This window comes from Drosophila biarmipes, chromosome 3L (assembly GCF_025231255.1).
Source record: "Drosophila biarmipes strain raj3 chromosome 3L, RU_DBia_V1.1, whole genome shotgun sequence".
Taxonomy (NCBI): domain Eukaryota; kingdom Metazoa; phylum Arthropoda; class Insecta; order Diptera; family Drosophilidae; genus Drosophila; species Drosophila biarmipes.
In genome coordinates this window covers 21,618,511-21,642,128 of record NC_066613.1, presented here as the reverse complement: position 1 = coordinate 21,642,128, position 23,618 = coordinate 21,618,511, and the positions used below count along the sequence as shown (strand labels likewise).

General features: G+C 46.5%; 5 protein-coding genes across 8 annotated transcripts; 1 reads left to right on the top strand and 4 right to left on the bottom strand.

The window, feature by feature from the left end:
• Nucleotides 1-284: 284 nt before the first annotated feature.
• On the bottom strand, nucleotides 285-3,443 carry LOC108035706 (3 beta-hydroxysteroid dehydrogenase/Delta 5-->4-isomerase). Its single transcript, XM_017111429.2, has 4 exons — nucleotides 3,366-3,443; nucleotides 1,639-1,995; nucleotides 1,177-1,452; nucleotides 285-1,010 (listed from the first exon to the last, which is right to left on the bottom strand). Exons 2-4 carry the CDS (start codon nucleotides 1,955-1,957, stop codon nucleotides 409-411), a joined length of 1,197 nt encoding a protein of 398 aa, XP_016966918.1. The 5' UTR covers nucleotides 1,958-1,995; nucleotides 3,366-3,443; the 3' UTR covers nucleotides 285-408.
• Nucleotides 3,444-3,556: 113 nt separating this feature from the next.
• Nucleotides 3,557-9,994, bottom strand: LOC108035481 (protein rogdi). The gene is made up of 8 exons (XM_017111131.3): nucleotides 9,782-9,994; nucleotides 8,923-9,047; nucleotides 7,875-8,008; nucleotides 7,415-7,486; nucleotides 7,223-7,354; nucleotides 6,148-6,305; nucleotides 5,738-6,068; nucleotides 3,557-4,711 (listed from the first exon to the last, which is right to left on the bottom strand). The coding sequence occupies exons 1-8, from the start codon at nucleotides 9,790-9,792 to the stop codon at nucleotides 4,643-4,645; spliced, it is 1,032 nt and encodes a 343-aa protein (XP_016966620.1). The 5' UTR covers nucleotides 9,793-9,994; the 3' UTR covers nucleotides 3,557-4,642.
• Nucleotides 9,995-10,884: 890 nt separating this feature from the next.
• LOC108035303 (liprin-beta-2) lies at nucleotides 10,885-18,406 on the top strand. 2 transcript variants are annotated; one of them, XM_044094747.2, is made up of 4 exons: nucleotides 10,885-11,061; nucleotides 15,611-15,946; nucleotides 16,010-16,953; nucleotides 17,011-18,406. In XM_044094747.2, exons 2-4 carry the CDS (start codon nucleotides 15,746-15,748, stop codon nucleotides 17,906-17,908), a joined length of 2,043 nt encoding a protein of 680 aa, XP_043950682.1. In that variant the 5' UTR covers nucleotides 10,885-11,061; nucleotides 15,611-15,745; the 3' UTR covers nucleotides 17,909-18,406. The 2 variants fall into 2 exon arrangements, with proteins under 2 accessions (XP_043950682.1, XP_016966361.1); XM_017110872.3 differs by having other exon boundaries at nucleotides 15,590-15,946.
• On the bottom strand, nucleotides 11,095-13,490 carry LOC108035627 (troponin C). The gene is made up of 5 exons (XM_017111320.3): nucleotides 13,120-13,490; nucleotides 12,932-13,049; nucleotides 12,816-12,872; nucleotides 11,764-12,015; nucleotides 11,095-11,443 (listed from the first exon to the last, which is right to left on the bottom strand). The coding sequence occupies exons 1-5, from the start codon at nucleotides 13,129-13,131 to the stop codon at nucleotides 11,415-11,417; spliced, it is 468 nt and encodes a 155-aa protein (XP_016966809.1). The 5' UTR covers nucleotides 13,132-13,490; the 3' UTR covers nucleotides 11,095-11,414.
• Nucleotides 18,407-18,612: 206 nt separating the features above from the next.
• Nucleotides 18,613-23,399, bottom strand: LOC108035302 (uncharacterized). Of its 3 annotated transcripts, none has more exons than XM_050885890.1 (2): nucleotides 23,304-23,399; nucleotides 18,613-20,862 (listed from the first exon to the last, which is right to left on the bottom strand). In XM_050885890.1, the coding sequence occupies exons 1-2, from the start codon at nucleotides 23,356-23,358 to the stop codon at nucleotides 18,737-18,739; spliced, it is 2,181 nt and encodes a 726-aa protein (XP_050741847.1). In that variant the 5' UTR covers nucleotides 23,359-23,399; the 3' UTR covers nucleotides 18,613-18,736. The 3 variants fall into 3 exon arrangements, with proteins under 3 accessions (XP_050741847.1, XP_050741848.1, XP_016966360.1); XM_050885891.1 differs by lacking the exon at nucleotides 23,304-23,399 and adding an exon at nucleotides 21,582-21,855; XM_017110871.3 differs by lacking the exon at nucleotides 23,304-23,399 and adding an exon at nucleotides 21,457-21,854.
• Nucleotides 23,400-23,618: the final 219 nt, after the last annotated feature.

Here is a 23,618-nt window from a genome sequence, read left to right as displayed (position 1 = left end):
GCTTGAGGGGGATATTTTTAATGGGTTCCTATTGGTGACTCCAAAAGGTATGATATATTTTATTGTTTCGTCTCTATAAGATAGATATTTTACTAGAATCAAGAACGATTTTTTCTTAAAAAACTAGAGTACTTATGCAGAATTCTACAAGTGTCTAGACCACGAGAACTTCTTCCTGGTTTTGGTAACACCGCGCACGGAAATGCTGCAATGGAAACTGATGAGAACGCATTTTATCTCTGTGTAAGACTAAGATTTTATCCTTACTAAAACCAAAACACGACTTGGTAAAACGAACAACAACCATTTTATTTAACAGGATATTTACAGGGCATCAAGCGGGGCAGTGAGCACAAATCCACTCGGGATATCAGGTAGTACCCTAAGGTAATGCGGGATCAGCGCCACTCAGCTGGACTTCTTGAGCTTCCTGGCCTGCTGCCGCTCGTCCCACCACTTGGCATACCACCTGGCACTGCGCTCGGCACTCGCATCCGGATCGAACAGGGGCATGTAGTCCATGTGGATGGAGGCCCTCAGCCGATTGTACATCAGCATCGAGGACGTGTAGGAGGCGAGGGCGCGCAGGGAGTACCGCAGGCGGTACTTGGTGTAGGGATAGGCCACCCGAACCACGACCTCCAGCAGGAAGGCCAGGAAGAAGAACAGGAAGTGGGGAATGTACCACCAGCTGGTCCTCACCTTGAACCGCTCGCCCAGCAACGCCATCTTCTGGACAAATCTGGAGACATCGTTGATGCCCGTGTCATCGGTGACAAAGACGGGCAGACCATTCACCGCCTTATCGGACACTTTTAGGGCCTTGTAGGCACAGATATGTCCCCAGGCCACATTGCCGGCGTATACCAACTGCTGTTTGCCTCCCACGCCCGCGATCCTGGGGAATACCCAGCCTCGGGTCGAAAGGTACTCAAAGACCTCCGTGATAAAGTGCGAATCACACTCGCCATATGTCAACGGAGCTCGAATGGCGCTGGTGGCCAGGTACTCTATAAGAACAGGAAATATAATGGTTACTCAGAGTCTACTAAAAGTAATAATAAACCAAAGGTTATAGCTTTCTGAGATAATAGCTATAACCTTCTCAAAACTCTTTTTAACTGGTTTACTTGAATGTTTACTAAGTAGGTTAGGCTTTTTATTTTCCCGGCTCACCTTGCTGGTTCTGTAGAGGAGCTCCGTTCGAGTTGAGCACTATGTTCTCCGCCCTCAGCTTGCTGGAGGCGTATCCTGGTATCAGGAACTGGTTGTCCTGCTCCCACAGACTGGAGCTGTCGAGCGTGGGAGTGTCTGTCTTGGATTCCGTGGAGTTGATTACCGCCGAGAAGGTGCTACGCCCCTTGAAGGGCACAAAGCAAACGGATGTGCAGCTGGTATAGAGCAAACGCTTGACATTGTTCTGGATACACAGATCTACTACGGCCAGGGTGCCTAAAGTGGATGAATAACAAAATATTTGTTTGTCATGATGAGTTTAAAACAGGTTTAGTGGTTGGTGGATCTAATTTTAGTGGTCTGATTAGGGCTCAACTCTTTGCGATCATATCATACCATCATAATCAAGGAAATTGTGCCTCAAATTGCCTTTCTCTTAGGGTACTTTGCCTGCTCACTCACCGTTTATGTTCACGCGTTCCAGTTCCTCGTAGTTCGGCGGATACTCGATTTTTACCGAAGCGGCGCAGTGGAAAACCCCGTCCACGCCTTTGAAAATGGGATTGAGGGCCTCCCGATCGCCAGCGATGTCGGCCATAAAGGTGCGCAGCAGCGGGGTCTCCTCATGCCCGATGTTGTTCTTGTAGGGCACTATGTCCAGCGAGCGGATCTCCCTGATGCCCAGCTCCTCCTTCCGCTCCAGCAGCTGCTTGATGAGGTGCTGGCCCAGAAATCCACTGCCGCCGGTTACGAGCAGCACTTCTCCGCCTTTGTTGCTCATTGTGCGCGGGGTTCAAAGTGCACTGCCTTTTGGTTTAACTGCAACGAGACCGACTGCAGGTTAGTTTGGGACTGGCCGAAGTAGTTATGAGGGGTTTCCGTGAGAGTGGCTTTTACGGTCGGCAGCCAGCCCATAAACCCGGCCACTTTGATATCACTCATAAACTGGCTCATCATCAGCCGGCGACCTTCTTCGAGGGTCAGCGGAGCTGGTTTCCGAGTGACTCGGCGCGTTTTCAAATGCTCGGCTTACGTGACGCCCTGGCCCCGCTTATAAAAATGGCCAATATACATATATAACTACACCTATAACTCATGGTTGCTGTAATCCACATTTCCCTGATTACTGGAATTATTTTATCGTCATACGTTGTAATCTGAGTTATTTAAATTACAGGAAATATTTAAACAGCTTTCACTTGAAGTCAGCTAGGAGCTATTTCTTGTGCATACACTTATAGAACAATTCAAAACTCTAAAATATAAGTTTTTTTTAATTTTAAAGAAATTATTTGAAATAGAATAAGACATTTTCTAGGCTTGTATATCATTAAAAATATTTCAAAATGTTGAAAAAAAAGTTTATACGTATTATTACCTATATTATTAAGAGCGTAAATTTGTTACAAATTTTGAATTTCTTATCAAAAGATAACTATTTATATCAGAAATCTATCCTGGGCTTGACCTACAATACTCGAGTTCAAATCGTTATTACCAATCTATTACTATTCCTTACCTCTTTTTAAAACATGACCCTATTTCTTATGGTAATAACTCCGTTCATATTTTTAGATTGCCAAAATCGACTGTTGACTAGCTAATTAAGTTAACCAAAAAATGGGGAAATAAAAAAGTTTTGAAAGCTGTCTGCTAAGTTAGCCAAAAAGGCCAAAGATTGGAGGAAACTTGTTTGGGAAAAGGTAAGGGAAAAGGTAGGGAAAACTAATTAGCTAATTACAATCAAGATGCAGCCGAAAGTCCATTGACACTTTGGCTTCACAGCTTTCGATTTCCACTTCCCCTTAGTGTGTTACTTGGCCACGGTCAACTCTTGTGTGACTTAATAGACGCAGTCCAGCGACTAAGGCCATGCAAAAGACCCAAAGAAACAAAGCACGAATGGTAGCAGCAGCAACATCTGCAGCAGCAACATCTGCAGCAGCAACATCTACAGCAGCAACATGGTCAAATGTGCTAATGTTGACGCAGGGCTGACTTAGGATTACAACACAGCATCATAACAATTACCGCGAACTGGTTTCCGCGTCTATTTCGACATGCTCGTCAAGTCCACACTTTAATTTGGCATTTCTGCCTGGCCATTTTGGCCACTTAACGTAACAACACTTGTCCGCCGCCCAGGAGAACGAAAATCTAACTTTAATTGGGGAGCAAGCCCCGCTTACCAGGAGAAGGGAGCTCTGGGTGGTGGGCAAACCTTTGGGCTTGCCTGCTGACTTGAAACTGCCTCTTGTTGGCCACAAACGAAACTGGCCAAAACCGCAGCGAGCGTTGCCAAACCGCTGGGCTATCGACTTGGCAGCTATCGATCGCAGCAATCGTTTGGCGCCAAGAAACGAAAGCTTTTCGAAAAACATTTTGGTAAAAGGTAATTTTTATTCAACAACAATTAAATGAATGTGGACAGTAAGTACGCTTAGTGATTATATAAATAGTTGTCTTCTTTTCCCACGCCTTCTGGGGGTGTGCTTAGGCAATTGCAATATTCAATAAGTACAGTGGTAATTGTTTTCGTTGCATCTCATTCAATAACTTTCCTATATATCTTTATAAACTCCCTGGTAGATGTATAAAGTAAACGAGAAGTAAAGGCCGTTGATACAAATGACTTTGGATTAGATTAGGATTAGGCGCGCTTAACCATTAACCATTAACGAGTACTGGGGAATACGATTACGGATATACAATTACGAATACGAATACAAAACGGTGTTTAGTACAATTAAAAATTCTGTTCACATTTCGGTTTGGTTTATTACAACAATATCATGTAAATGCCGATGTAGGCGCCCCCTTCCGCATGTTCTGTATGTACTTAGGCATATGGTGGGGCGGTATTGGGTTGTATATAGGTTGTAAGTACCGATTGCTGACTGCCGACTGCTGGGTGGATTACATTGCGCCTTGGCAAACATAAATAATGGGACATAATATATTACATTAAATTACACGTACGAGTAAACTATAATTATCTAGCAATTTCATTTAGTTACACATACAAAACACAATTGGTTTTCACAAACATTTGCCGTTTTCAATTCTCAGCCTAGTGCTAGATGCATTTTGATGCATAATTGGAGTGACGTGAAGCGATGAACTCAGGTTCTACGTAATCGTAATTTAACATGAATGTTGATTGTGTACATTAAACTAGTTGTATGTTGTTGTATATAACTCTTTCTGTACTGTACGCATCCGTACAGTGTGGTATGGTTTAGTATTGTATAGTGTATAGTATAGTTTGCATGGGTATTATGGGTGTGCCGTTTCCAGTAGCAACATTTCAACTAACATTATTTACTTCGCTATTACAAGTACGGTTCTTTATTAGCTATTATTGTTGTTATTGTTTCTGTCGCCGTTCCACAGTTGCCATCCATCAGGGTATCCACTCCCGATTCCCATTTCCATTCCGGTGCCCCTCCTCCTCCTCGTCTCCGTCTCAATAGGAAAGCGCTGAGGGCGAACGCGAGCCAACTGTGAAGTCTTTGTACACCGAAAACACAGATATCTGCGGAAGAGTGGAAATATTGAATTAAAAATACACCCACAGCTCATTCGAGGGCCCATGCCCATGCCCATCCCCCATATTTGCCATAGTTGTGCCAATCCCCATATTGGCCACTTTAATTGCCGACTTGCGTCACAGTCAAGAACTGCAGCGCGGCCCTGGCAGTGGGCCAGCAACCAAATAAAACTTGGCAGGATCTTGTGGGTGCGAAAAATGGGACAGCATCTGCGGCGCGCAGCACATGTGCTCCGCTATGATATCATTTCAATGGCAGACGACGCCTTATCAGTGCCGGCTAATTCCAAAAATAGTCGTCATCTGGGTGGGTGTGTTTCAAGTGGTAGTGATTGTGTGGGCGGATAGTAATTGCTGAACACTTTCGAGATATTCTGACCTATAATTTATAGACGCACTTTGATCTCTCAAGAGCCAGCAGTCGGAATAGCTTTCTCATTACATTTTCCTTAGATATACCGAGCGAAAAACAATGATTCATTATAATTCAAAAAGTTATAAACTGTGATTCCCAATAATGTTAATAAAGTTAAAAATAAAACGGAATGATTCAGGAAAAATAAACTTCTATTAATAAATAATAATTGCTATTTAATATAAGATTTTTTTGAAGAGAATTTATAGCTAATTTACTACATATGTTTTTCTTGCGTGTAGGCAAAAATACATTTGTTGTTTCACTAGGAAATAATTGACTTTTTCTGTGTATACTTCTAAGCCGCTGAGAACAAGTATTCTTCTTTGGGGGCGAACATGATATAATACTCATATTTTTAAAAACAAATCTTGGGCATAGACAGACAGTGGGCTGATGAAATCGACATTCCTTAGAAGACTTCCCTATTATACTAATTGTTGCCATGAAAGAATGATAATTAGTTAATAAGGTACGAAAGTTCTTTACTTGTCTGCTATACGTGACTGCCCTTCTTTCTGCCCCTACAACCTCGTGTGCAGCCAGACAAGGCGACCGTTCTTTTGCCCACTTCCGGTGCCGCACCGTCGACTCACCTTGTCTTTTAGTTGCTGGCACAGTTTCTGGCCATTCATCAGCAGCAGTAGCACATCGTTAAGCCACTGGACGGAGGCCTCCGCCTGGCGGGAATCGAAGCGCATGGTGCCCTGGTTGTTCAGCAGCTGGTAGACGGCAATGATCAGCTTGTGGCTCTGCAGGTAGAAGCTCACGGCCAAGTCCTCGGGCAGATTGGGCACCAGCGACTTCATGTTCCGCCCCTTGATGAGCTCGTCAATGGGCTTCTTCTTGGGCACCAGCAGACTGTTCCTCCCGCGCTGGAGGGCGTCCAGAATGTTGCCTATCACATGCAGCACTTCGTCGGAGGTTCTGGGGGGCAGAGGATGTGCGTGTGTGTATAAATACAACCTCGAATCGCCAATCGCATGCAAAACAAAACGTGACTCACTTGAAGTGATAAGAGTCGTCGACATCGTCTATGTGATTGATGGCGGTCTGCAGATGATTGGCCGCATCCTGGACCTGCTGCAGCTTCCACGGCGAGTCATGTGTGATGGAGGTACGTTGCGTTTGGCTCGGGGCCTTGCACAGCTTAAAGCTAATGTCCTGGGGAAGGGAAATCAGTATTAGTATATTTGTGGCGAGCAGATGGGAGAGGTATCAGTCGTTAGGCCTAGCTAAGTCATAAGATTAATAGGAAACCGTATGTGTCGGTTTCCTGTCGCTTCATTAGCTGATAAGGGAAATAAATATAGTGTTTAGTGATTACTAAAACTAACGTTGAAACGAAATGACGTAATAGTATGCAAAGAGGAAAGTGGACTTAAAAGAAGAACATGATTATATGACTTTTACGCTCTTTTCTTAGAATGTTTTGGGACTGGGCATTAAGAAGTCAATAAATCATGTTAGAATGAAATTAGTACATAATAATTATAATACATAACCTTCAGAACTAGGGAACTTTCACGGCTTCCTTTTTAACATGTTTATAAGAGGTGTAAAAAGGGGTTTACCCATCTTAACTAATGCTAAGAGTAAATCATCGCTGTAGTTGAAACACTCAAAGCGTGTATTTTACCTAGTTTAGTTCTTTCACGGTAAAGTGTGACCTTTTATGACAAAGCTAGGGGTGATCCCCATCAGTTTTATGGGAGTTATCATTTACTAATGATTGAATCATGTCTGTATCTGTATCTTCTTCCAGTTTCTTCTATGAAAAGCAGTGGTTTCAGTTGGGGAACTTCACGGGGTATTTCCCCATTACTCTAGGCGGAAGTAAAAACTGTTCTTGAACCGAATGACCTGCGCATGCTAGTAGTTTTATATTTATATATGGTTTTAGCTGGGGATCTATTAAGTAATTTTCGGGGTCTATTTAGAAGAGTAAGATGTAGTAGGGTAGTTAAAATGTGCTACAGAACTGATCTATTCTCCCTGAATGCTTAGTTATTCCTCTATAAACTTAGGGGATCCTTAAGGGGCTGCTTTCTTAACCCACTTTGTTGGCTTATTGGACTTACGGCCTGTGTGATGGCATCGCCCGTGAGCGTTAGCACGGCCTTCAGCTGATCGGGCGACACGGTGAGTATGAACTTCTCAGTCTTCTTTCCCTCGTTCTCGTACAGGGGCACCGGAAAGCGATGGGCGCATTCCTGGACGGAGATAAGGTACTTATAGGGAAGTTAGCACTACCAATCGCAGGGCATACTCACCACCAGAATGGTCCTTAGCTGCTTCAGTATCGCGTGTACTTCCTGCCGCAGCACCCATTCGAACTCGATTTGCTGTGGGATTTGCATATTTCCGCGTTCCATATATGGTGTTGTGGGTCCCGCCAGCCGGAGATTATACATGTGTGAGCCGTGGGTTGGTCGGTTGGTGTTTTTGCGATAGCGCCATCAAACAAAGCACGTTCCGTGTACAAATCAATAAAGCCGAGTGCGCGGGGGCGGTGCGCGGCGGGTGGGTGGTTCGGGGGGGGCGGGAAGAACAGAGCATATCAGCGGTGGTCGATAATCAATTAGTCAGTATGCAGAGGGGTCGCATTAATTGCCATGGCCTGTGCTTTTCGCCTGGCTTGTTATTGTTTTTGGGGCTGCGATGCGGTTGTCATGGATTCGCACTCGCAGTCGCAGTCGCGAAAGAGCTGCGAAAGGCGTCCGGAAAACTCACCAGGTTGAGGGCCTCCTCACGCTCCGTGTCCGCTAGCATTTTCATCGCGCTCTTCGGCTTTTTCCGCGCTGCTAAGAATCTGCGCTTGTGTCCGCTTTCCGCTGCAGCAACGCCAGCAATTTGTATTGTGAGCGCTGTAATTTTTGTTTTTATTTCAGTTGTTGTTGTTTCAATTGGCGGGCAGTGTTGCAGAGCGCGCGAAGGCTCGCAGGCAGGCGGAAGGCCACAGAAATACCAGTTTAATACTAAACTATGGACGCTGGGCGCCCAATTCAAATGTAACATTTGAAACTATATATTGTGGCTACTTTAAAGTTTGCTTTAACACATATTCGAAACCCAAGCAGAACTTATACCTTAAAGATTGTAGTCTTTAAGTGGATTAGCTAAAAAATTTAATTTAAAATAAGCGAAACTTTATATTGTGACTATTTTAAAGTTTTTTTTTTTAACGCATATTCGAAACCCAAGCAGAACTTTTACGTTAAGGATTCTAGTCTTGAAGACAAGTTCATATTAAATTTGATTACAAAAATGTAAACGAATTTTCTTAGCAAAAAATGTATGAAAAGATTTCATTGTATTTTTGCCCCTTTCTAATACGTAGTATTACTCAAATTATCAGATGGGTACTTAAAAATCGTTTTATAAATTAAAATAAATCTTGCTTAAATACTTTCACAGAAAAATGTTTTTGAAAACAGCACCCTAATAAATCTGGTATTTATTCCACCAACCTACCAACCCTAGACCAAATACTGCTTGACCTAGTGTTGGTAAGCGCGAAGGTGCAACTGTAAGCTGTTAAATACCTACTGTTAGCCTTCTGAACATTTAAAAACCCTTCGAAAATTAAGGGAAACTGACAGAAAGTTGTAAAGTTACATAAACTATGTACTTGTAATGAATTTACAGTAGGCATTTCCCTCAACTAGAGCCCAAAAACACACACCAAAGTTTCCCCCAGCCACTGTAAACTGCTTCCCGCACTGCTTGCCAGGGCGCCAAATTCAAATGCCAAATAAGTAGAAGTAAGTATATTTCTTACGTTTTCGCGTGGGCGGGGGCGTGGTGAGCACCGCTGTCTCCGGCACCGTGTTGAGCACATGCTGGGGGTACCCACTGTTGCTCCGCTGGCGGTGGAGTGGCTGGAAGGACCAGTTGTTCGTAGAGCTTCAAGAGGAACAGAAAAACACTTCCATTAGACTTGGTTAGTCGCGAATTACACGCGATTTGTTTGCCCCCTCTTCGCACCGGACAATTGTGTTGTTCGTTATCATGTTTGCGACTGATTTCGGCTTGATTTGATTCAAAGTCAAGTGCTAATTAGTGGCCCATTGCTGTGACTCACGTCACAGGCGGCGGCTGACGTCGGCGTCTGGTTTCTGCCGCCGAGCTGCAGAATTTTCCCGACTGGCCAGCTAAAAATTCATGACTCCCCAGAACCACTGCAGCGCGTGTCACCGAAACCGCTGACAATGGCTTTTGTTTTCAATCAAGGCTGAAGTTACAAAAGACCAGGGAAAGAGCGCTTATCAAGCGAACTTGACAATCGCCCCAAGAAACACCTCCAAGCACACACGCACAAACTTACAACAGCTCGACTGGCCGCCTTTATCGGGTCCAATTTAGTTTTATAATTTATTTGATAAGCCCATGTCAAGCGGCCTGAGAAGGCCAGGAGAGTATCGATGAAAGGCAGGTGCCTGCCCAAAAACTTTATGCCTTCATAAATTTTTATTGGCACGACCATTGGCTCTGGCTCGGCGGCTTCTAACACGTTCGCATACTCGATTCTCGGTTCTTGATTCTTGGCCGAACACAAACACACTGGCGCACACTCACCGAAAGGGGCCAAAACAAACCAAGTTTCGGTGCTAATATTATATAAATATCACTTTCTTTACCTCTGCGGCATACTGAATTTATTCGGGAGGCCTTGTTTTCGTTATCAATCGCGAGCCGCGAATCACGAGACTCTGTGTCGAAAGGCGGAAAACTCGCGGACAGTTCAGTTTTCGTTGGGGTTCAATTTACGGATCGTTGGGGAGAGCCCCCAGCTGCAGCCTCGTGGAAGCGGTACGACGTTCGACTTCGACGCTCGACGCCCAGCGCTCAACTCAGCGGTACGAAGTACCACCAATGCTCGCTGTGTAGGCCCGCGGAGCTAACGTGGCCAAGACGGAGAGAGCGCCGTCGCTCTGCGGCGATCGAAGCCAAGCTACAAGAAGCCAGCAGGTGGTGGAGAGCGCGGTATCTATTTATTTAATAAGGGAAAAGTGGCCAGGCAAACAGATTACCGGGTATTCGTGCTCCACTTCAAAGTAACCAAGGGGTCTTGTCACTTGGAACACGGAGATTAGATCTAATCTTTGGAAAGTACCTAGATTTGGATTGTTTTTGGTAAGACCGGAAGTGTATGAAAGTAGTGTTAAATCTTACAAAAAATAAGTATTGGTTATAAATATTTGGGAACTATGTATTACATACACATTATTATAAGCACGGCTCCTCTGTCTTAAATATTTTTCAAAAATTAACTAGCAAATAAACCAATCATAGTTAGCCCTTAAAAGCTGAGACATACATAAGCTCACAAGTTTATCTGATGATGTCAATAAACACATATAAAACCGCATTGTAATTTAAATTTTTAGTTGCCATTCATGGAAAATCTTTGTTAATCAGCAAAAATCAAGGCTAAAAATATTCCAAAGGCCTGAAGTGATTTTTTGAAAATAAAATCAAGAGTAAAGCAAATAAAACTGGCTATTTTATTATAAGCATTATTGATGGCAGTGGTTCTTCCTTTTTCATAAAAAGTAATTAAATCCATTCAGACAAAGAAAGCGAAATATGGAAAAGGAAATTCTAGTACGACAAGAATGTAAAATAAATACAAATTTGTCGCCGAAAAGAAAACTCTGACTTATGGCCTGTCCGATCATTAATTTCAAGTTCCGCTGCTCGACGGCATTTAATACCTGTCAAACGCTGACTTTCGCCAAGACCAGTGGCAGTATAAATAACACTCATATAAGGAGAATAAACCCAGAAGTGTACTATAAAAGTTCGGCAATCCTACACATATTTTGGGACCGAAAAAGATTTACGGCCCGGCTAGTACCCTCTGTTTACCCTCATTATCAGAGTGAAAAATACGGACTTGTTTGCTTGGCGGCAAAAGGTAATCCCAGCACAAATGAAAACAAAAACCAAATGTTTTGGCTTCTTTTTTTCTTTTGCCATAGCATAACATTTATTTTTTCGCATACACAGTATTCCGCTGCTCTTTTAGTATAAAAAGTAGTACAAAAGTTCTATTTCTACTCGTGTTTGGCATTGTCAAACTGAAGTGGATTTGTTTGCTCCCTGAGAAACGGGGGGAAAATGCAAATAAAAAGTGAAACAAGTGTGCAAATAGGAGCAAACAAACGTGTGCCCAACAGGTGTGTGTGAGTGTGGTGTGTGTGCCGTGTGTGCTGTGTGTGCAGTGTGTGTTTTGTGTGTCTGAGTGGGTGGCAGACGCAGTGCGTTTATTTACTCGCCGGTCATCATCTCCATGAATTCTGTAAATTAAACAAAATGACAGGCATTAAACCGATGCCACAGCGCCCGAGCAACCGCTATATGCATTTATAAATAAATATTCCATAAACACGAAAACAGAAATGCGGACTCGCCACGAAAAATGCGTGTGGAAAATGTTCGGAATCGAATTTGTGTGTCGCCACCAAAAATAGCCACCGATATGCTCCATGGGAGCGGTGATCAAGCTGTCATAATCGAGCGATCGCGCCCCATCTCAAGATCATCGCAATTTATGATCGCTATGTGCCGTGTGGGTGGACGCGCTGGCAAGCCGCTAGAAAGTGGCCCGTGGACTCACCATCGAAATCCACTGTGCCGGAACCGTCGGAGTCGATCTCCTCGATCATGATGTCCAGCTCCTGCTCGGTCAGCTGGTCGTCCAGCTCCTTGAGGATCTCCTTCAGGCAGGTGGTGGGAATGAAGCCGTTGCCCTGCTTGTCGTACAGACGGAACGCCTCGCGCAGCTCCTTCTGCATGGCCTCCGCGTCCTCCTCCACGATGAACTTGGCAGCCAGCTGCACGAACTCGCCGAACTCCAGGCGGCCGGACTCTGAAAAAGTTCGAAATAATAGGTGGCACATGATTAGCTGGAAAGATAGCCAGTGGCCAGCTAATGATGGGGGCCCCGAAACGGCGATGATCATAAATCAGAGACGGTGGGCAGCTGAAATACGATCATCAGCCGAGAGTGAATCATCTGTAATAACCAGCTAGAGGTAGACAATGTATTTGAGGGATTTTCAATGGCAAAATTATATAAGTGTCTGGAATTATAGATAGACTTTCCTATCACTCAAGCAGAATTTTTACCAAGGTATCTCTAACTCCGATTTAACTCATTGCTGATTCCTTGATTTAATTTAGGTTCCTAAATATTTATTTTCTAGATTCTCTGAGTAACTTGATATTTTTCCGCCCGTTGTTATAGTTGATTTCATTTGCACAAGTTCAATTAAGCATAATTGGCTATTTATAAAAAATACTTTTTCGTTTAAACCACAATCGCACATATATACAAGGGATTAATTTTGAAAGCTTTTTTAATGTATTTAATAATTTTGTTTAATATTTTTGTAAGATTTAATAGCACTTTTTATTTTATTCGGGTTACACTTTATTTTTTTTAGCAAATTTAACTTGCACTATTTATACTTGCAACCGAATTAAATTAAATGTGTGCCACTCACATTGTAAACTATTTTCAGCTAATTATTTTAATTGCTTGAATATTTGACGTGAATAGTGCAACTTTTCAGCTGCGGAATTTGATTCTATTTTTGAAGCTGTTTATTAAATTTTATTTAAATATTGGACTTCCCCCACCCTCTTTTTTATACTGTTTTTACTTACTGTCCTCATCGACCTCCTCGATCAGCTCCTCCAGGATCTTCTTGTCGAAGGGCTGACCTGCAAGCCCAGGAGAATTAGTACACCCAAGTGGAGGCTCCCTTAATGCCAGGACTCACCCATGAGACGCAGGATATCGGCCACCATCTCGGTGGGGATGGAGCCAGTCTTCTGGTGATCGAAGCTGTTGAAGGCCTTCTGGAGCACGGCAATCTGCTCGGGGGTAAGATCTTCATCCTGATAAAATGTGTAAAAAAGGTACTCCTTAGTGGTAGTCCTTTGGCACTGGTTGCCCTCAGTTGCTTACGACGCTGCTCATGTTGCTGCTGTTCTTGGGGGTTTACGTGTCTTTGGGATCTGCCTGATCAGCTTTATCTCACGAACCGATCGCCTCGGAAGACTCGTTCCAACTACGAGGCTGCGCCGATGCGTTTTCCAAAATATAGACCAGAAGCGCTGAACTTGCCACGCACACAGAACAAAAGTCGGAAAAGCGGAAAAACACGAACACGGCCGATCGGTGGGAAATGCGGATCGTTGGAGTATATGTAGCGTTTTTCCACGCCGCTGCCCGAATTTTATTGTTTTTTAGAAATGACTGTAAATGCGCGATGGGAAAAAGCGAAAATAAAATGCGATCCGAGCGGATCCCGCCGCACTCGCCTTCGCAGCCGGAGACTGAATACGAGCCGTATAGTGGTTTTCCATGGCCAATAATCGCCCGTTGTTCTGCGATGGAGCCTCCCATGGAGTGGGCCGTGGAGCAGGAGGGGACTCCGCGATAGCTGCTATAATGCGATGCGTTGCGCTGCGTCCCCTCGCATGGCACACGGTCGGCGGAATATGGGTACACATCTGCCGCCAGATGCACGACAACAGCGGGGAGCAGCTTGGAGAAATCCTCACTGGAGCAATGCCCCAGTCTCAGTGCCAGGGAAGCACAGGTGGGAGCAACATGTGTCCAGCATAAACACATTCGCGGAATCGAAAAGTGCCATTCACTCTTGTTTGCCTCTTCCGTTGGCTCCATTGTCAAAATACACATATGTATCTGGTTCTAAAAATTAAAACGCATCACAAAGGAGTGAACTTTTCGTTACTCATATACTTGATGTATGATAAAGAAATACTCACATTTCACACTTGCAAGGTCACTAAGTATGCTTCATTACTCAGAGATTAAAAATTGTATTGTTAATAAGTAAAATATGTAGCTTATCATGTTTCATCTCCGTGATCCCATTGTTTTCGGAAAAGGACCCCGACAACCAACTTCAAAATTCCAAAACTTGAGTTATTATAGCCCGATTGTTATGTGGGATACCTCTATGAGTTTGTGGTTGAATTCTGTATTATTTTGCATTCAAATTGTTCCTTTACAAGAGGGTCGAAATTTTAGCCCAATTTCATGTTCGATATTTATGTTTTCCCATGGCTTCCAGAATGGGACCCCAAAATTACACTTCCAGATTCCATAACTTTGGTAATTCGATCCCGATTTTTATGTGGGATACCTCTATGAGTTTGTGGTTGAATTCTGTATTATTTTGCATTCAAATTGTTCCTTTACAAGAGGTTCGAAATTTTGGCCCATTTTCATGTTCGATTTTTATGTTTTTCCCATGGTTTCCCATTCCAGAATGAGACCCCAAAATTACACTTCCAGATTCCATAACTTTGGTAATTCGATCCCGATTTTTATGTGGGATACCTCTATGAGTTTGTGGTTGAATTCTGTATTATTTTGCATTCAAATTGTTCCTTTACAAGAGGTTCGAAATTTTGGCCCATTTTCATGTTCGATTTTTATGTTTTTCCCATGGTTTCCCATTCCAGAATGAGACCCCAAAATTACACTTCCAGATTCCATAACTTTGGTAAATGGATTCAGATTTTGCAGTGGGATACCTCTATGAGTTTGTGGCAAAATTCTCTATTACTCTGCATTCAAATTGTTCCTTTACAAGAGGTTCGAAATTTTGGCTCATTTTCATGTTCGACTTTTATGTTTTTCCCATGGCTTCCAGAATGGGACCCCAAAATTACACTTCCAGATTCCATAACTTTGGTAACTGGATCCCCATTTTTATGTGGGATACCTCTATGAGCTTGTGTGTGCATTCTCTATCATTCTTCATTCAAAATGTTCCTTTACAAGAGGTTCGAAATTTTAGCCCATTTTCATGTTCCATTTTTATGTTTTTCCCATGGCTTCCAGAATGGGACCCCAAAATTACACTTCCAGATTCCATAACTTTGGTAATTGGATCCCGATTTAAGTGTGTGATACCTCTTTGAGTTCGTGGTAGAATTCTCTATTATTCTGCATTCAAAATGTTCATTTACAAGAGGGTCGAAATTTTAGCCCATTTTTATGTTTGATGTTTGATCTGATGGCTTATACGGGAATCCCGAATTAACAAAGCTTATAATCCCAGAAAAATATTACTAAAAAAGCAAATATCCGAATTCATTGAAAGGTATACGGAGAGTACCTCTTTAAATATTTATTTACTTTATATTTTATCATTAATTTGATTCAAAATGTATTTTTAACTAAAAGTTAAATTGCCTGACTCAGTGTACCGTTCTATCGAACTATCGATAACAGCAATTCATCGAGATAACCATAACAGACCGTTAGTCAGGAGGGTGTATTTGCTATTTGGTGAGTGCACTCGCTATAACCGATAGGCCGATAGGCTTCGACAAACAACGCCTGGCGATATCGCAGTCCGATAGGCCTAAACTATTTTCGTGATATTTTCCCCAACTAGCCCTAAAATTAATAACCATAGATGCCATTTGTCCACCAACGTGTGCGAAATGACGTGCCTTGTCTGAGCTGCTTACATAACGATGCACTAGCCGCGCACTAGGCGCCCCACACACATCGATCACCCGGGATTAGCGAGGCTTTCGATTCGGACTCCATGGCGACAGTGACGGAGGGCAGCAAAATGCTCGAGGCGGCGCTCCAGCAGATGGACGGCCTCATCTCCAGCACGGCCACCCAGGCGGGATCGGCGTCGGTAGCGGGAGCAGGCGCTTCCCTGACCCTCAGCGAGCGCAATCTGATTTCGGCCACCAATGTTCTGTCTACCGCGAAGACTTTGGCTCTCGCCCTGCAACAGGTGAGTCACTCAAAACATGATAAGACCCCGGAGGGTGCACTGCTCACATGCCTACCATTGCAGGTCGGCCTGGCTGCTCCAGCCCCCGATCCTGTGACGGCGGCCATCATCAGCGACTGGCTGGAGACGCACATACCGCGCCAGGACTCCGACGAGCGGATGCGTCGCCTGCAGCGCGACAAGGAGGGCCTGGCCCTGCAGTATCAGATGCTGGCGGAGCGCGTCTCGGAGCAGGCCGACAAGATCATCGAGCTGGAGGGCCTGATAACCGAGAAGAGCCAGCAGTTGTGCAACAAGGAGGAGCAGCTGCAGCGCCAGATGATTTCGCGCTCTGCCCTCGAGACGCAGAAGCTGGAGCTGATGAGTGCCTTAAGCGAGCTGAAGCTGCATCGCACTGCCCTGGAGCAGGCCAACGATGGAGGTGGCGGCATTCCCGCCAGTATGCCATATGGCAGTCTGAGCAACATTAACCAGAAGGCCTTCATGGGCTCTCCCAAGACGCCGCCCTCGGCGCTGCGTCACCAAATCAAGCCGCAGTTCCACAGCCTACCCAGGTCGCACGGCAAGCTGGCCAACAACAATAACAACCGTGCCTTGGATGTGAATGCCAACAGCAGTGGCAAACAGCGGAACGTGGCCTTCGCGTCGAACGAACAAATCCTGATCGAGGACAATCCTCCGCCAGCGGAGGATGTCATGACCTCCAGCTTCATGTCGCAGTTCACGCCCTCGCCAAAGCTGAGGGAACGATCTGCCCGCGGCTTGCGCAACATACTCGGCAAGTTGCGGCGCAGCAATAGCAGCAACTGCGAACTGACCGCCTTGGAGCAGGCCGAGCCAGAGTTTCGGCGCGGGGGATCCAGGGCCACTGCCGGTGGACGCATTGAGTGGAGTGCCCAGACGCCCCTGTTTGGTGAGAACGAAAAGCACTGGACCACCTGGGGAGTCCAGGAGGTGTGCAATTGGCTGGCCTACATGGGCCTGGGATGCTACGAAGACAATTGCCGGTGAGTCAGAAGTCCGTAATCACAAAGCAAATAACTAAATCAAGTATTCGCCCCCAGAAAATGGCTAAAGACCAGCCCATCTGTGTCAATCTTCACCGCCTCGCCCGTTGACATCGAACGAGAGCTTAATCTGAAGGTGCCGCTTCACCGCAAGAAGATCTTGCTGGCCATTGATGAACTAACCGGAAAGGAATTCGACGAACTTACTCTAAAAGCCTCCAGCTTGGACGTGGCCTGGGTGCTGCGCTGGTTGGACGACATTGGTCTGCCCCAATACAAGGACTACTTTATGCTGGCCAAGGTCGATGGTCGAATGCTGCACCGGCTCACGCTGGAGGATCTATCCCAGCTGCATGTGAGCTCCTGCCTGCACATTGCTTCTCTGCGAGCGGGCATCTTGTGCATGCGTCGTATGTCCTGGAATGCAGAGGGTCTGATAAGGCGCTCCATCAAGGTAGCCAGCGAGGATGAGGGTGCAGCCAGTCCGGACAAGGAGAACGTGGAGCTGTGGACAGCGCATCGCATTATGGGCTGGTTGCAGACCATCGACCTGTCCGAGTACACGCCCAATCTGCGTGGTGCTGGTGTCCACGGGGCTCTGATGCTGTACGAGCCGCGATTCAATGCGGATCTTCTGGCCGACCTGCTGTCGATACCGCCGAGCAAGTCGCTGCTGCGCCGCCACCTGGCCATGCACTTCAAGGAGCTGGTGGGTCGGCCGGTGATCCTGAGCAAGCGAGATGCCGAATCGGCACCCGGCTACCAGCCGCTCAACATCACTGCTAAGCTGAAGCCTGTGAAGCGCACGCAGTTCTCGCTGAAGCGTCGCAAGAGCTCCAAGGGCCAGAGCGACGTGGACTGGACGGAGTACGTGTGTCCCATGAATGCCAGGGTGCCGGAGTCCTCTCTGACGGACACGGCCAAGGACCATGAGAGCTCAATGAGTTCGAATTAGGAACGAAGGCGAAAGACGCACAAATGGATTGCAAGCAAAAGGAAATGTTTTTTAGTTGTAAGCCCCAGCCTGGACCAGGATCCCCAAATGAATGAACTGCCACCTGAACCAATCAAGCAACCAAATCCCCAAATCGAACGACAATATTAGTGAGAATTTATCAGAGCACTGGCTCGCCCAATCTTCCAAACATCTTTCGATCGAATTCGAGTCAAAATTCAATCGTCTACCTAAGCATACCAGCAAACATTTTGGAAATCTTTTATATATTAACTCTAACTAACATTTAGGCTAATGTGGAAGCGGGATGCAATGGCATCTTCTATATAAGCAAAACGATGATAACGAGAAGTATTCGCAATGGCATTGAAACGACCTTGAGAGCGAGCATAACCCTAAAAGACTTATCGCCCAATTTGGAGTTTATCTTTTGTACTAACACGTTACTGTATGGACGGACATTTTGTAAAATACAAACTACGATGCCTTTTTACCATAGACTACCAATAATATGATTCTTTTTTGTAAAACCCATTGGTTGTACCATTTTTAAGATGAATTATTACTAAGTTATATCTTGTATGGTTAAACATTGAGTTTATTTATTAACAATAACATTTTATTATGCACTAGAAAAACTGATGAACGACTAGGAAGCGCGGCTGAGGATCGTTGATCGGATTGTGGTGCAGCCCGCATGGACGGAATCGGAAGCGGCATGGGTTGCCCTGCTCCACCGGCGATGGACCGGCCATTAACTGGTCTTAAACTTAAATCTTTGGCAGTGCTTTGTGAGTGGCTTGTTCCCGGATCTCCTGGCGGGATGGCTTACGTGGTCTGCGTTTCCTGACCCGGTAAGTTATCCTCCCGACCTCCGCTCTGGTGCTTGGCCAGGTCGCTCTCGGGTATGTGGTCCTTCCAGTTGCGAAAGAGGTAGCGCGTGAACTTCTTCAGCTGCCTGAACTTGCAGTAAGTGGCTCCTTCGGCGGACTGCAGCTGCTGGGTCTGGATGAGGAAGCCCTTCTCCTTGAAGGTCTTCTCCAGCTTCTCGCGCTGCTTGGATCTTCTCGAGGATCGCTTCTTGCGGTCACACTCCGAGGAGGATTTCGCCTGCGTCTGGCCGGGCATTGGACTCTGGGAGCTGGAGCACTGGGATGCAGGACTTTGTGGCGCAACGGCGGTTACCAAGTGGTTGCTGCTGGGCAGGAGCAGCGTTGACGTGGGCGACTCCGGCGAAATGTGCAGCAACTCTGGACTGAGGTCGGTGGAAGGTGGTGGGATATCCACGAACAGCTTCTCCTGCTGTCCCTGCTGTTGGTTCTGCTGGAGCTGTTGCTGCTGATCCCGCGATATGAACTCGTAGCCCCGCATGGTCTTGTCCCCAGTGCCATTGTAGTACCGGTAGTTGCCCTCCGCGTCCACCGAGAGCATCTTCTTCTCCTGCAGCGTGGGCTTGGCGCCGCCGGTGAACTTGAACTTGCAGATGCTGACCTCGTTGGAGGGACTTGACGAGTGCTCGGCGGGCATGGGCGGGATGAAGATGGCCGACCGCTTGCGCTTCCGCATGGCCAGCGGCGCAGTCTCATTGGCAAAGAACCCACTTGGTATGGGTATCTTGAGGGACAGCTGGTTGTCCTTCTCAATGGTCTCCAGAGGCATGGGCATTCCACCCAGGCTGCAGGACTCCACCAGCTGCTGGTAGTAGAGCCCCACTGGCTGTAGCAGCAACTTGGCGGCTGACAAGGACTGATCCTCGCTGCCGGCCAACTCTAGAGTGAGGGGTTTTCCCGAACCCAGAGGCGTAGTTCGGTGTGAGGAGCTGTCCGTCGTCGCCGTGGTCGTCGTGGGCGTGGTCCTCGTCGTGGGCTTCTCACTGTCGCCGCTGGAGATGGAGAAGCGATCGCCGCTCTGGTCCCGCAGGCAGAGATTCAGTGGCTCCTCGGGCGGCACTGATACCGTGGAGGTTATCGCCGGCGGAGCAGCACTCACCGGCATGGCCGCCACGGATGCGGGTACAATGGTGCCGTAGTTCTTGTAGATCAGGTGGCAGATGTCCGCCTTCTTGGGCTTCCGACCGCGACGTGGCTTGTAGTTGTCCAGCGTGATCTCACCCATGTAGGGCAGGTCGGCGTACTTCAGGGAGCTGCGCTTGGAGGCGTTGGCTACCTCGGGACTCTTAGCCGGCACTGCGGATGTGGCTGCCATGGGTGAGGATCGCGAGGTGGGAGGTCCAGGCGGAGGCCGAGGAGCTGCTGACTGCTGCTGGCGCTCAGCACTGCGTTGTATTTCGGCTATCTTCCGCAGCCAGCTGCGCACGTTCTCGTGCGCCTGACTCGGAGGAGGAGGAGCAGTTGGCGGCGGGAGCACTGACCTGGCCGGCTTCCTACCTTGGGTGGCCTCGTAGTGGGCGGCGTACTCGGCGGGCAGAGCTTGGTGGTGGAATCGCAGCTTCATGGCGCCCGCCTCGCCGCGCTTTTGCGATCGGCTTTGGCCCGGCACTGGTTTAACTGTCTTTTGTGGCGTGGGAGCAGCGAGTTCCACCTGCGGAGGCTGCCTGTTCCCCTTGCGGCTGCCCATCAGGAGATTGGCCTTCAGCTGCTGCTTGGTCAGCGGACTGCAGGTGCCGTTGTGCGGAGTCTCGAGGGCAGTGCTTTTGCGGGCCAGGAGCGTCTTGAAGGGATGGTCCTCGTCGTGACCATCGTTGGTGGCGCCATGCGAGATCAGCGGGTCGTCGGAGCCCTGCAGCAGCAGGCGGGTGGTGTTGAGGTCCAACCGGAGTTGCGGGTGCTCCGGCGTGGGCAGCCAGCACTCCAGGTCGGGATCGTGCTCCAGCTTGATGTTGGGCAGCAGCTGCTCCAGATTGCTGGTGCCAGGAGCCACGGGCACCAGCTCAGCCCTGCCAGCAGTGCCGTTCAGGTCGCAGACCCGCGTCAGTTCCTGCATTCTGATCCTGGCTGAAAAGGAAGTGAAGAGTAAATTGGTTAGTAAACATTGCCGAAGGAATATGAGGCGTATACTTAATGACAAGGACTACATTGCGTATACGAAACGTTGACAGTGGCGGAGAATGATGTTCAAAGGAGCGAAGTTATTAGAGAACTAGGTAAGTGGTAGAATTTTAAAAATATAAAAATAAGTCGTAGTATAAGTTAGTAACACCCATCCTGACTAAAAACCGAGGGTAGTTAGAGGTAAATATGAAACTAGCCCTACGTTGCGTATACGCGATGTGAGAAACACACGTTTTCGCCTCGGTTTGTGTTGTTATTTTGATGATCGCCGGCTGGGGAAGGGGAGGATCTCTCTCTAGATCGGTGGCCAGCACGGGAATTCTATTTAAAATGTCTGCGAGGAACTGGCAAGTGGCGCTCTCTCCGCGATTTGCGCTCCGCCAACGAAATGTGTTGTTTTTGTGCATGAAATTCGATTCCCTGGGCCAAAAGCATGCCCATAAAAGGTTTAAACAGCGGGCCTGAATGGATGATAGTGAAATCTGGGCCAGCCAGTTCCAGAACAACTTGCGGTGGCCTAAGAAGTTTGAGTATTACCTAGTTTTCCCACGTTTTGTACGGTCAAGGTGCCCCGGATACGTGTGAATCTCTTTCGGACGGACCCGTCCTCGGTCCCTCAGTCTTGGCTCAAGATGATAGGCGGGCAATCCCGGCTGGATCACCTTCGAATTCGTCACAGTCCACAGTTCACTTCACGCTGCCCGTGGCAGTTGGTCGACCAGAAGCGCCGCTGTGCGCGTGTACATCGTGTTGACATCCAAAACGCAACTAGTTGCGGGAAAGCCGAGTCGCGGAAAGCATCGCTTCTTCGGAATATGCTCCTTAGATGGACCGCCGCGGAGAGCAGAGATGGACCGCCCCACACACAATAGAGGAAAATAGAGTGAAAATCAAATCAAATTCCTGCGCTCTTTTTCGACTTTTTCGAGATGCGTTGTCGCTTTTTGCTGCCGCCCGACACACCGATGGATGTCGTGGTCCGCATTTAACGCCAAAGTCGAAGCTATTTCGTGTGTGTTCATTTTTAGAAAAATCCAACTTGTTGCCGGCCATATAGAAGTCGGGTCGCCCCGACCCCCTTTCTGGTCTCCGATCGCACAAACATCATCCCCAATCCACGGCGGAACGCAACAAAAACAACGAGATGAAAGCGATTTCGAAAAATGTATTCTTCGACGCGCTTCATTCATGGGCTCTGCCCGCCAACTTGTTTATCGTATCAGCGGATCAGGGTGAAAACAAATGGGTGCCGTTTAGGGAGCAGGTTCTCTAGGCAATGCAGAGGGTATCCCCTGGTCCATCACCTAGTCTCTTGGATCTCTTGCTCGGTGGCTATGCGTACATGCGATCGCTCAGTTTTGATGGCATTTTATTTATAGCACCTGGCTACTTCGGGTTAGGGCAACCAAGAATCGCCTGAGGCTCTTTCGGATTATGATTTTCGGCTAAGGTAGGGAAAGGAAGAGAAAAACACCTCCCGAAATAGACAACGGAGCGAGGCAGGTCCTCTATTTCGGGCAGCGCACATGGCAATATAGGTCATCTCCGGTTGTGCCTGGAGTGGGTGCACAGGGAGAAAGGATCTGGTGGGTGGTAAAAATGTCTTTCAAAATATTTTACATTTTTTAAGATAAAATGATTATATTACTACTTTTAATCAATAATATCTATAAGAAAAATATTTTTTCAAAATAAAAACGAACTCTTTCCATTGCAATGAAGAAAATAAAGAGCTATCCAAAAGTTATTTTGACTAAGGGAGTGGAAATTATAACGATTTTATAAATAATTAACTACTCAGTTAATTTTTTTTAAATGATAAGGTACTGTTTTTAGAAATTAAAAAAATATATATATCTTTGATCTTAAAATCTTTTTTATCTGTCTTTAAAATACTAACAAACCAACATAAGTATCTTATATTAGTAAGCAAAAGTGTTTAGCTAATATGACACACCTTAAGCCACTAGCAAATTGATTAATTTCATATATTTATTGTGCTAACAACCATGATTGATAGCAACTACTTGATGTCATAATTTTATTCAAATAAATAAAGTGTAATTACATACAAGCAAGTATGACGCCATTGCTGTGGTTATTTTCTTGCAATTATTTGTTCTGTTGGTATTTTATATTTTTTTGTAGTACCCCCAGGCAGCATTGTTATAGTAGGTCATGGGCTGAGGAATCAGTGGGTTAAGTCACTTCTAAACACTTTCTCTGCTGCGCAGTCCAGCGATATTTACAATATTGGAATATCAGAAATGCAAAGCACAATCGAAAACCCGCCTTTTGGGGCGGCGTTCTTCAAGCGACTCATTTGGCTGTCCCCCGACGATAAGGGGCCTTATAGCTCGGATACTTCGATAATGAGTACCTACCCGATTTAAGCTGGAATTGCCATTCCCCATCGATCTTTTTCGGACTGTTTCGCATGGCTTGCAAGATCGAAGCTCGCAGAGATCACTGTGCAGCGGTGGTGATGACGCTCTTGCCGGCGGCAGTGGGTGGGCGAGTTTTCGCGACCTGCAGAAGCTTTACATTCTACAAGTCGGCGGTTATACGGGGGTTAGACGGTGGTTAGACGGTGGTGAGGAGGTGGTTAGACGGCGGTACGCGGCAGTTTGCAGCCCAGAACCAGAGCCGAACCGGAGCTTACATCACCGGCCAGCGGCGTCCAACCTACGGATCCGTAT

Excerpts from the sequence above, each read along its gene's own strand:
- LOC108035706 (XM_017111429.2), bottom strand. The coding sequence starts at position 1,957 with ATGAGCAACAAAGGCGGAGAAGTGCTGCTCGTAACCGGCGGCAGTGGA. Across the intron at positions 1,453-1,638 it reads GGAACGCGTGAACATAAACG|GCACCCTGGCCGTAGTAGAT; the intron begins GTGAGTGAGCAG and ends CATCCACTTTAG. Across the intron at positions 1,011-1,176 it reads TCCTCTACAGAACCAGCAAG|AGTACCTGGCCACCAGCGCC; the intron begins GTGAGCCGGGAA and ends CTGTTCTTATAG.
- LOC108035481 (XM_017111131.3), bottom strand. Across the intron at positions 8,009-8,922 it reads GCCCCCGCCCACGCGAAAAC|CGCTCACAATACAAATTGCT; the intron begins GTAAGAAATATA and ends CAAAAATTACAG. Across the intron at positions 4,712-5,737 it reads GCCAGCAACTAAAAGACAAG|ATATCTGTGTTTTCGGTGTA; the intron begins GTGAGTCGACGG and ends ACTCTTCCGCAG.
- LOC108035303 (XM_044094747.2), top strand. The coding sequence starts at position 15,746 with ATGGCGACAGTGACGGAGGGCAGCAAAATGCTCGAGGCGGCGCTCCAG. Across the intron at positions 15,947-16,009 it reads TGGCTCTCGCCCTGCAACAG|GTCGGCCTGGCTGCTCCAGC; the intron begins GTGAGTCACTCA and ends CTACCATTGCAG. Across the intron at positions 16,954-17,010 it reads TGCTACGAAGACAATTGCCG|AAAATGGCTAAAGACCAGCC; the intron begins GTGAGTCAGAAG and ends ATTCGCCCCCAG.
- LOC108035627 (XM_017111320.3), bottom strand. Across the intron at positions 12,873-12,931 it reads CGATATCCTGCGTCTCATGG|GTCAGCCCTTCGACAAGAAG; the intron begins GTGAGTCCTGGC and ends CTGGGCTTGCAG. Across the intron at positions 11,444-11,763 it reads CGGCACAGTGGATTTCGATG|AATTCATGGAGATGATGACC; the intron begins GTGAGTCCACGG and ends TTTAATTTACAG.
- LOC108035302 (XM_050885890.1), bottom strand. The coding sequence starts at position 23,358 with ATGCGAAACAGTCCGAAAAAGATCGATGGGGAATGGCAATTCCAGCTT. Across the intron at positions 20,863-23,303 it reads GCAATTCCAGCTTAAATCGG|CCAGGATCAGAATGCAGGAA; the intron begins GTAGGTACTCAT and ends CTTCCTTTTCAG.